The following is a 12,591-nucleotide window of genomic DNA, read 5'->3' as shown; positions in this document are numbered from 1 at the left end:
AAATGACAGAAATTGCGCAAATAATAAAAAAAGCTTAAAAATACACAACAAAAGTATTTCTTTGAATTTCAAACAATATTAATATTTTTATTTAAATGAACAGAATTTTGGTACAAAGTATTGTACATTGTTAGATTATTCTCATTTATCCTTCGTCTTTCATCACTTAATACATTTTTATACTTAGAAAACGATCCTTCTGCATCAACGCAGCGACATTCTGCAGCGACAAACTTCGAATTGTCTATTTTGGAGCGTTCGGTCTTTGATTTCCAAAACTCGATAAATTTTCCTTCACCAGCACGCAATTTCTGGACCGTTGCTTTGTAAGAAGTAATTGCTGTGAAAACTCAAACATTCTACATTCAAACTACTAGTTACAAGATCCTACTAACTACTAGTCCCCCCCCCCTTCATCTAAGAAACTGATCCATATTTAAGAAATTACAAGAAGCTGCCTAGGAAAAATTAACTGGATATGTAGAAAGACAGTAAAAATTTCATTGCCCAGTGCAATAGCATGTATAACAATTTTTCTGTCAAAGATTTGATTTATAACATTTTCCTTCTTTTGTGATTCCAATTTCTTTTGTACTCTTACTGACTTCAGGAAGGTAGTTACCCTCCCTAAGTGTAGAAAGACCACCTTAGTGGAAAAGATTTTGATTATCGCTTATCTCTGAACTATTTTCACATCATTTTACTATTGATTCACTCCCCTACATATCTAATCAATTTTACATGTTCAATTTAAGGTTCAGGAAAATAAAAAAATTCTGTTAAATAAAAATAATAAATAAAAGATGAAGAAAAAAAAATCACATTTTAAGCAATTTTCGCGCAAGTCAAGACATATTGAGAAATTTGCGGATTTAAAAAAAAAAAGATGACAATTTCGCGAAAATCATCGCGGAAATTCGCGCCACGACAAACCTGCAGCCCTAACTATGATCTAATTTTGACTGTGACGGCTATAGTTATAATCTATATTTGAGAAATACAAGATCTTAAATAATAAAATTATTCTAGTTTACACTAATCTCTCTCCCCCTTACTCACTTTATTATAAAATACTATAATTTTGTAATATTCTTTTAAAACTTCTCTTTTAAAATTTAACGAGATACGGCAGAGAATGGGTTTCAATTAATTAAAAAAACAAATACCAATTATCAAAAATCATAAAGATTTTAAGTTCAAATGTCTTCAATTAAGAACTTCTGTGTATACAAAGGATTCATTTTAATTACTTAAAGGCATGGGTAAAGGTAATAAACAATTTCTTACTTAATATTAGCCAAATCATGTTGCCTTTTCTCCAACTCTTGGCTTATCTTTTGACGTTCTTCTTCCAACAGGTCCTTGCGCTCAGTAAGAGCTTTTCTGTCTAATTCTATCTGTTCCTGCATTTTCTTCACCTCTTCTTCTGATACTAGTGGAGAAACATTCAATACAGAAAACAGTCTAGGCATATTTTCAATCTTACAGGCACCCTAATAAATTCATTTGTTACTACTGAAAAACACTAATATTTTAATCTTAATATTTAAATGTGTTTTGCAAAACAGATTAGTTATTTTGTAACACTAACACTTAATCGGAGATTAGAATATTACATTATTTGAAAGATTAGCTTTTAAAACATAAATGAAAATCAAAATTGGCAGAAATTTCAATGATTTTAATCATAAATTACATATGTTTTTAAGAGCTATTGAAAAGTTTAAATCAATAATTTTAATTTAGATATTCAATGATAATTGAAAAACAAAATTGGCAGTATTTTCAATGATTTTAATCATAAATTGCATACGTTTTTAAGAGCTATTGAAAAGTTTAAATCAATAATTTTAATTTAGATTTTCAATGATAATTGCAAACCAAAATTGGCAAAATTTCCAATGATTTTAATCATAAATTTCATATGTTTTCAAAAGTTGTTGAAAAGTTTAAATCAAAAATTTTCATTTAGACTTTCAATGCTAATTGTAAAAGCAACCTATGTAAGTGGAACCAAAAATTGTAGCATTTTCAATAACATTAATCAAAAATTTCATATGTTTTTAAGAGTTGTTGAAAAGTTTAAATCAAAAATTTTAATTCAGATTTTGAATGATAATTGCAAAATAAGTCAAATACAATTTAGTTTTTAAATTAAAAAATAAATAAATAATGCGAAATATATACTTATGATTTATCATTTTTCTACTAATTTTTTTAAAAACAATAATTGCTATTGAAACAGTCTTAGTGTGATCTGCAAACATGGTGTTTAAAAATGTTATTTACAAACCATAAAAAAGGAGTAATTAAAGTTGAGGCTTACTCTTTTTCTTATGAGTTTTAGGCTTAGGTTCTTCTTCAGCTTTATCAGATTCATCTTCACCTGATTCAGTTCCGCCTTCACTTGCTTCTGCAAAAATGAGTTAAATTTACTACAAAATAATAAATGTGGTACTATTTTGAGCCCAGTTTTAATGAAATTCTCAATTTAACTGGTGAATGTTTTAAAAAAATGGATTGTTCAAAGTAAAAAAGCCTACATAAAAATCCAGTTATTATAATAATAACTTGACACAATTTTCGATTCTTTGATTTCTTCTTGAAAATTATGTCATTTGAGCTGACAGAATAGGAGCATTCAAAGTGTTCATGTAAATTTCATTCCATTTGAAAGAATTCATAAACAGCCCTTTAGCTCAAAAATTGTATACAGATAAACAATAAAGGCATTAAAATGAGAAGTTTCTCATATGTTTTGCAAAGAATGACACAATTAGTAAATGCCACAGATCTATAACTTGGCTACAGTTAATACAAAGTTATATGTGGTAAATGCAACAACAAAGGATGTGATTATGCAAACCATTGGATAGATTATTTTTAATTTATCTTTTTTACTTTACTATACATCCCCCCTCCCAAAAAATTTTTTTTTTCAAATTTTCTATGCCTACATACAATAAAGTACCTTTGATTATAGTTATCTCGGTTTCAAAACAATTGAAACTAGAATTTTCTTATAGCACAGAGTTTTAATTAGAATAAATCCCCTCTAGGTAGTTGGAAATTGGGCAATATTTTTATTGATGATAAATTTTTTCAGTGATTAAATGACAAATTCTACCTGTAGCAGTTAGATTACAATTTAAACTGGTACAGATATTTAGTACAGAACTGAAGTTAAAATTTGAATGCTCTAGCTAGTTGGAAAGAACTCATAATTTGAATTAGCAAAAAATTATATTAAGCAATAAAATTAAGATACAATTTCTTTGACACAGGCACAAAGCTCCGATATAGACTTGAGTGATATGATCTATCTAATAAGAGATTGGTCAAAATATTGTTTTCAATATTTTATTTTTAAAAAACTGAAAGCAAATTAATAAAAATGTAGCAATGAATAGAATTAATGTAATCATTACTAATCAGTTAAAACAATTATTTATTTATTTTTTTTACAAAAAAGCATAATGGTATTCATCCAATTCAGAAGAATAAAAAAGTACACACAATATTGCAGTACCCACATTAGCATATATTAAATACCTAAATTTACAATGCCAGTAGTGCCTATTACTACCATTAATTCCTTTCTAGAAACAAAAATAGCTTTTGCTGCCTTCAGAAATGGATAAGCATAAACATACCATCCTCCAACTGCTTCTTTAAATCTTCAATTTCATCTTTGAATTTCTTCAGCATGGTGTCTTTAGGATCCTCATTAATGCGAGCTTTGTTTTTGATGTTTTTCGCTCTATTCGCATACCTCAGGGTGCTCAAGCTTTCATCATAATTATATCCGGCCGGACCAATGTTAGCACACTATAAATTGCAAAATAATTATATAAAAAGAACATAAGAAAATAACAAAAGAATATACACTGGAGGAAAAAAATCCCAACACAAAAAAGGAGTTGCGCTAGCTAAGCTAAATTTGGTATGCTTTTTTATACAATTAAAAGATGATATTGATTTAAATTTCACTCTTTGCGCATAAGTTTAGCACCACTGTGAACATGTAAATCAGAGTTTGCTTTAAATACAGGCAGGGGTCTGTTTAGAAGAAATTTTGGGTCAGTTAACGGACCTTTCACAAAATATCTTCTTATAAAAACGGACCCTTAAAAAATAATTTATCTTTTAATCGGACCCTTCACAAATTTGTTTATATTCATTATTGTTTTGCTAATCGAATAAACCCTTCACTGGGGGGGGGGGAGGGGACAGAAAGATGGCTAAAAAAAACTAAGTTCAAATTCGAAATGTAGTATTCTAAGAAAATATTTCTACTTTTACAATCATCGTGTGCACATTCTTACTGATATTAAATGATAATTTTTTTTTCGTAAATAAAAATTTATTTCAGGCAATTTTTTAAATTGAAATATTATGAACTTAAGAATTGTTTAAATTTACTTAATGCGTAACACATTAAAAGTGATACAAAACTAGGTTGTAATATTTAAAATATCTTAAAATATCTTAAGCGATGTCTTAAATTTTATACTAAACTCTTTCCACGATGTTCTATTAAAATCAGCGATGTCTTAAATTTTTTACAAAACTCTTTCCATGATGTTCTAGGTTTCCATAGTAAAAACAAATTATAATTGGAACAAATAATATAGTGTTGTCAGAGGCTAATAATTTATCTAAACCTTAACAATCTGCCTTAGTTGTGGTGGGAAAAAATTAATATTGATTTTTTCTATAAATATTTTTAACTGAGCAGCGATGGCTCAGGGAATTGAACGATCACCTTCCAATGAGGTGTACTGGGTTCGAATCCCAGCGATGGCTGGTCGATACGAATTCCGCATCCGGCTTGCACCGACCACAGTGTTTGATGAAAAATGCACTCAGTGGTAGAAAGATCATGGGTTAGAGTCCCCGTGTCGTCAGGTTAACCGTGAGTGGCTTTCCTCTCCGTGTAACATTGCAGGTTTGTGCAAATGCGGGATAGTTCAATCAAAAAGTACAAAGGCAAATTTCTCCCAATACTTGATTCAGGAATTCCTTTATCTTCAGGATTGGGTTCAAAATGACAAGGCTACGGAGTTGAACATTTGTAGCTGTAAACCCAAACAATTGGGTCGGCTGTTCAACAACGGTTATAAAATAAAAAACTATAAAAAGGAGACGCCTCAGCCTTGCTTGACAACTAGTTTATTCGAAATCCACTTCTGGCTCACATCATCCACGGTGCTGACATAACCTATCCTCAGTGGTAGACAGATCATGGATTACAGTTCCCTTGCCGCTAGACTAACTGTGGGGTGTTTTTGTGGTTTTCCTTTCCATTTAACGCAAATGTCGGTTAGTAGTTCCATCAAAAAGTCCTCAACCAAGGCAAATTTCTCCCAGTACTTGATCCAAGAGTTCCCTTGTCTTCTGGATTGGGTTCAAAATTACTAGGCTACGAAGTTAAACATTGGTAGTCGCAAACTCTAAATTGGGTTGGCTGTTCAACGACTGTTATATATATAAAAAAAACAGTACAATTCTAAACTTCAAGTAAAACTATACGAACAAGATCAAAGCTAATAATAAAAAAAATACCATTAAAGTTTTAGAATTTCCACCAAGGGAGTCTTGCAAGAGCCTCGTTAACTTAGAATTCCTGTATGGTATGTGGGTGCTCTTACCATCCACCAATGCTGAAATGACATTACCAAGGGTGGATAAAGACAAATTAATTTTGGTGGCTTCTACAAGGCGTTGACCACTTGACCCTGTCTTACTTTGCCGCTCAGAACCCTAGAATAGAATGGGCACATTTCAGCACACACAACTAGTTTCTATTTTTTTCAAATGATATTTCACACATTTATTACTAATTAATAAAGATACAGTAGAAAGAAATATAATCTGGAAGTTGTTTTGGGATAATATAATGATTTATTGAAAAGGTTTATTTTTTAAACAACTGACGATTTATCATTTGGAAAAATTCAGCTGTCAACTTTTTTAATAAACAATAAAAGATTCTTCTTAAACACTAAAAATTTAAATAATAAAAACACCTCTTTTGGAAGGATATATAACAGATAAAAGGAACCCAAAAAATAAAAGGTTAACCTTTAATGCTGAATATGAATATGCCTCTCTGGCACTTTTTCCCTAAAATAATTCAATCTTTAGCCACTAGTTCTGATGTTTATTCAGTCATATCATGTTTTGAATAAATTATTTAATGACCTTTCTATCCTATTTATTTGAAATGTTTGGAAATCTATTTTTTTAATATTGCACTTAGTGGGTTTCTTATTAAACCTTTTTTTTTCTGTACTTGAAAAACTTAAGTACATTTAAGGGAACATTATTTAAAAAACGGGTATTCAAATTTTGCATTGCATTGTGTATCAATTGTCATTGTGTATCATCTATTGTGTATCAATTTTTCGAAATCTAAGTATCCTCATTACTATTTTTTTTTTCAAAAAAATAATACAAAATAAGTTTTTTTTAATTAAAAATGAAATAACAGACTAAATATTTTATTGAAACAAGCATAGTACATGAAATAACAAATACACATTTCAATGCAAAATTTAAAAATAAGTAATATATTGCACAGAAACATATTAATATTTAGGCATTTCCTCCAACTACTAAACATTTTCCATAGTTTATGCATTAATATTTAAATAAATTACAAGTGAAAGAATTTTGTCCAATGCCACGAACAAATGATTTAATCATGTATATATATATACACCAATGCTGTAGTTGGATGGGAACATGGGGGAATGCCGTTCCCAGAAATATTTGATTTGCTATATTAAAAAATAAATAAAATATATGAAAAAGATTTTAAAATTTTTTTTTCTCCTTTTCATTTTTTCTTTTTTTTATTTTCTTACAAAGCAAAAAAAGAAAATTCTGTTTAGCTCTGAGGGAAATTTTTTTTCTTCATCGATTCAACTGATTTCTATGAATGAGGTTTGCTTTATTATGTATCAGGAATACTTACTTTATTTAAATATTCAAGCAAGCAAGCAAGCAATAATCTGTTCAAAAATTTAATAGGGATTTATTTTTAGGAAACTTACTCAATTTTAGGGAATTTTCTAGAATGTACAAAAACCAGGAGAATTTTTATTAAACTAGTAGACCAGGAGTAACTGGAAAAGTGCAGTAGTCTACTGATAAATCCGGTAGAGTTAGCAGCTATGTATAGTTTATTACATTATATAATTATTTTATCAATAGCTTTGATGATAAATACATTGAACATAAAAATAATGCAAACAGGGAAAAAAACCTTTTTTTAAATAAATGTTTACTTTTATTTTAAATTGATGCTGGCCAAGTTATTTAAACTGCATGCTTTTTGGTCAACCAAAAAATCAGCAAACTATGACCTACACCCTATAAAAAGAGAGTTCACCCAAATACTTTATTCCAACTACGGCACTGATACATACTGACATAAACTAGCTGAATATTGGGATGGAATGATAAATTAAAGAGAATCTATCCAATAGTTTGCATAATTACATCTTTTGTTATGTTATCAATAGCTTTGATGATAAATACATTGAACATAAAAATAACTATTACTATTACCGCTTATAACTTTGTATCAACTGTAACTAAGTTATAGTTCTGTGGCTTCTACTAATTGTGTCAGTCTTTGTAAAACACATTAAGAACCTCTCATTTTATTCCCTTGATTACCTTCCCTTGATACAATTTTTGAATTAAAGGGGTGTTTATGAACTCTTTCAAAGGAAATGAATAAAGGGGAGGGGGTGAAAATTAAAAAAATATAATGCAAATTTAATAATTATTATTATATATAAAAAGATAAATAAAATTAATAATTATAATAAAATTATAATTTATAAATTACTTTCTAATTAATTAAATCAAAACTTTATCAGTAATGTGCACATAAATATTCTCTAGTGACAGCTCTTACAGTATATTTTTTGAATATTTGTAAAAAATATGAAGTAAAACAAATTATGCTTATTAGACATTTCTATTCAGTAATTAAGTGAAAGAGAAAAACACTTTAAAATTCTGGTTTGGAATTAGCAATAGAGATTAAAATCATCAAAAACCTGTTTATTCGTCAAGTGAGATAGCAATGTGTTTCTCTTTCACCAAGAATCGCCTTTGTCCATTCGCAATGGCAAAGCTCAAATACGCCATTTGGGGAGAAGAGCGGTTCCATGGCTTGACCCCCCCTCTCCCAGTCTGTATACAAATGTACAACATTTTCCCTTTTCCTAATACTTTCCATAATTAATTCTCAAAAATATTTTTGAAAATTTCCATGACACTTTCTTTTGGAACTATGTTCAATGTAGTTTTCAGTACATACAGATTTTTAACTTAAAAGTTTTTAATCTATTCTAAAATCAATTCAGAAACTAACATACTTTCTTCTCCTATGACTCTTCACACACTAATGGTGAAAGTATGAAAAGTGTTGCAACATGTAGATAGTTCAGCTCTATGCCACGTTTATGAGTATGTTGCTGTTTAGTTGTGTTCTGTTCATGATTCTAGCTCTGAGAGATAGCTTTTTTCTTGTGCTTTATAATTATGACTGAGGAAATCAGCTATATGTTGAAATAATGCACTTCTACTAAACAACTAATGCCTAACTAGGTCTATACATTATATAGGATAATATTTAGAACTTACAGCAAGATCAACTAAATGAAGTTTTCCAGCACGAATGTGTTCTTTTCCATCAAATCCTTCTTCACAGCTTTCAACCGTTATGCTAAAGATGGCATGGGATCGTGAGCTGTGCAAATTCATATTTGTAGCTCCAACAACACCTGCAAAATACAAAATATATTTTATTCTAAAAATCTAAAAAGGAAAAATTCTATATAGATAGTTTCTGCAAAACATTAAATCTTTCAATCAACTCAGCAGAAGTTCAACCCTGGTGTTTTGAATGGCTGTTTAGATATAATGTGCATTATATAGCAAACTTTTTCTTACATGTAGACCTCCATGACATTTGTAACGAGTACAAAATACTAAATCATGGACTCCTGTCCCCTTACCATCAGGCTAACCAGGGGAGATTTTCATGGTTTTCCTTTCCGTGTAATGCAAATGTGGGTTAGATTGCTGCTGCGTTAGGTAGATGCCTGCGATAAAAATTTAATAAGCCTAAAAATCGCATAAGCTCTTTGATCGTATTTGGCTTTTGAAACCGGTCGATTACTTCTATGTGTTCAGTAAGAGGAGTAATGCCTTTATCGTTTACTGAATGCCCTAGTAACGAAATTTCAGGTACCCCAAGTATGCATTTTGAAACATTTAATGTGAAACCGTAATTTCTGAGTCTTTTAAAAACTTCCGTAAGATGCTGAATATGCTCTTGTTCTGAATTACTAAAGACTAAAATATCATCGAAGTACCAATAGCAGAAAGGTAGATATCGAAATATTTCATGCATAAAACGTTGAAATGTCTGGGCAGCATTACGGAGTCCAAAATTTAAAAAAAGGAAACTCGAATAAGCCGAAAGGGGTGGCTATCACGGTTTTAGGAATATCAGCCTCATTAACTGGGATATGATAGTATGCTCGGACGATATCTAATTTTGAAAATATTGATTTTCCATGGAGAGCATGTGCAAATAGGGAATGCCATACAGGATGGTTTTTGAATTTAAGAGTAGACAATCTCCAGCTGGTCTTGTATTCGAATTCTTGATAACATGTAACGGAGAAGACCAGGGACTTTTTGAAGGACGACCTTTTTCGCACATTGTTAAAAATTCACGCTTAACTGCTTCGAAAACTTTCGGATGTAAGCGACATGGCTCACAATGTACAGGTGAACCTGTTGTTTCAATGTGATGAACGGTAGAATGTTTAATAGATTTTCTTTCTTGTGAGGGGTTCGTAAAATCCGAGAATTCTTGTAATAAATTTTGAAAAGGCATACTATTAGATATAGTTTTAACTGAGCATTGAGAAGAATTAGCGAAATAGCCGTTCGACTTTAAAGAAGTGTTTGAATCAATGAGACGTTTATTCTTCAGATCAACAAGTAATGCATAATGTGTTAAAAAATCAGCGGCAATTATTGGCGAGGTGATGTCCGCGAGAATAAAATTCCAGCCAAATGAGCGACAAAAGTTAAATGATAATTTTAAATGTTTCGTTCCGTAAGTTTTAATGGATGAATTATTCGCGGCATATAGCATTATGTTGCTAGGCGTATATTTATATTTACTAATAGAAATAGGCAGAACGCAACATGAGCTTCCCGAAAGAAGAAAGTTTGTTTAATAATAATAAGAAAAAAAAAAGAAAAAAAAGAAAATTTAAGTTTGTATTTTTATCATAAATGAATAATCTGTTGTCAAATTTATTAGCCACAGAATCTGCAGGCAAAACAGATGATGTGGCACATAATCGTATACCCGAATTAAAAGAACAAGGTTGTTTACATTTTACCGAATCTTTTTCAAACCGAAAATAATAAAAACAAAATGAACGTTCTTCTGATTTATTTCTTGTTCTTGAGTTTGAACGGCCATGAGAATTTGATTGGCGCCGGTATAGCTGCATAGACATTTTCGCTACTTGTAAGCTGAGCTCTGAAATTTGATTTTGAAGAGCAACAAATGAATTATTTATTAGATCGGTTTCAGTTTGTTTAATGGAATTTATTTGCTGGATGGGGGAAGTTTCAAGTATTTTATCAGCTAGTAAAACCAATTTAACAAGTGTTTGATCTGTTAAAGTTGATAACATAGATTGTACATTAGGGGGTAAACTTTGTAGCCATATTGTTTTAATAAAATCCTCAGTTACTGAATCGGTAGCAACTTCTCGCATTTGTCGTAGGAGAAGAGAGGGTTTTTGGTCACCTAATTGAAGTTCTGAAAGTAGTTTTCGAATGTGTTTATTTTCAGAATCCAAAAATTCGGTAATGAGACGTTCTTTTAAAGTATCATATTTATTGGTCGCAGGGGGTGAAAATAACAAATCTGATACATGAGATAGCGTTTTTGCATCGATATGTGCAATAAGACTTGGGTAGTTAGTTTCATCCCGTGTTATGTTAGATAAAGTAAATGCACTTTCAACTAGTAAAAACCAAAGTTTAATATTTGTACGCCAAAAAGGGGGTAATTTAAGTGCAACCTTATCTACGTGAGTATTTTCAGCATTAGTTGACTGCATATTAAAATGTAATAATGTATATATATAATGAAATTAAATTAATATACAGTATGCACTCCGACAGAAATTAAGAAAGAAAAATTTGAAAGCCACAGTACCGTTTTTATGAAACTTCCGATATCCGAAGCGAAATATAACATAATTTCCTTAATATTTGAACGTCCGGCTGTCACCACTGTGGTGATTGGTTGTTTCCAGAAGATGAATAGATTGAGTTTTCATTTAATTAGTATTTATTAAATATTTTAAGTATTAAGTATAAGAAGAGAAAATATGAAATAAGAGCAGCGCGTCATTCTACAATGGCGGTTAGGATTCTTCTAGTGAATAACAGAGACAGTTACTGATAGTGGCCGATTAAGCTAAGTTCAGTCGCCGCAGTTCTTTTAAAAAGTCCTTCATGAAGGCAAATTTCTCCCAATACTTTATAGAGGAGTTCCCTTGTCTTCTGGATTGGGTTTAAATTACAAGGCTATGGAGTTAAACATTGGTAGTTGTAAACTCAGAATCAAGTGGACTGTTCAACAATGGTTATAAAATAAAATAAAATCATGGACTCCAGTGTAAATATCATGAGACTAGCTGCTGTATTATAGTATTCCAGTTTACATTAGGCTTGGAACTATTTAACTGTTATGTAAAGTTGTCTGCAATCTTCCGAATAATTTATAAACATTCCGTTTAAAATTATTGGCTCATTGAGAAAAAATTACGAACCAATCAGAAATGAGAGAACGGTCAGGATGAAAATTTTCAAACCATAAAAGGCATTCCTTGCCATTTCTTCTCTGTTTTTAAAGGTTTTTAAGACACTCTCTTCTGGTTATTAGCAACAAAAAAAAATGTGACACTTACCAAAGGCCAAATGTCAAAATTTTTTACGCTAAAAATATTGTCCCAACTTCATTTCGTTTATTACTGTAAGGATTTATGGTTTGATCTAAAAGAGTGGGTGTGACTATTTGAAAATTTTGAGACACTGTCACTGTAGCTGTAACCATATGAGCAATGCAATTGTTTCTAACTTTATTCCTGAGTACACATTGCAGTTTTTTTTATTTATTAGAATTTAATTCTAAAATGAATTTTCGTATTGCATGATATGATAAAAAAAAACACTTCTTTTCTTCAATGTTTATTTATTTTGATAAATCTATCGTTCATATGATAAAAATAGCATTTTTTATTTATTTATTTTTTTAAAGTATAAGTTTTTTTATTTTTGAATGAATGGAACACTACTAAGTTATTGATATTACTAAGTTTATTGATAAAAAAATGGAACGCCAATGTTTAAATAAACATTACTACATCATTTGTCATTAACATTTTTAAATACATCTGCGGCCCTTCGTTAGCCAACCTGCTGTGCAAGTGGCCCTTCACTCAAAAAGGTTGTGCACCCCTATTGTAG

General features: G+C 30.4%; 1 protein-coding gene across 2 annotated transcripts in view; it reads right to left on the bottom strand.

Annotated features, from left to right (window-relative positions):
- The window catches only part of Klp64D (kinesin-like protein 64D), a 30,188-nt gene that overhangs the window by 8,492 nt on the left and 9,105 nt on the right, over positions 1-12,591 (bottom strand). Inside the window, exons 7-11 of one of the 2 annotated variants that reach the window (XM_043046671.3) lie at positions 8,665-8,804; positions 5,566-5,763; positions 3,654-3,828; positions 2,327-2,413; positions 1,288-1,432 (exon numbers count right to left, since the gene is read on the bottom strand). In XM_043046671.3, the coding sequence (XP_042902605.2) occupies positions 1,288-1,432; positions 2,327-2,413; positions 3,654-3,828; positions 5,566-5,763; positions 8,665-8,804 (745 nt within the window). The remainder of the gene's footprint in view (positions 1-1,287; positions 1,433-2,326; positions 2,414-3,653; positions 3,829-5,565; positions 5,764-8,664; positions 8,805-12,591) is intronic. The other variant, XM_071184116.2, reaches the window with a different exon arrangement.

This window comes from Parasteatoda tepidariorum, chromosome 10, assembly GCF_982258835.1.
Source record: "Parasteatoda tepidariorum strain Cologne lab strain chromosome 10, Ptep-v5.0, whole genome shotgun sequence".
NCBI classification, from domain to species: domain Eukaryota; kingdom Metazoa; phylum Arthropoda; class Arachnida; order Araneae; family Theridiidae; genus Parasteatoda; species Parasteatoda tepidariorum.
Note: the sequence above shows the minus strand (reverse complement) of the source record. Positions and strands in the feature narration are given on the sequence as shown.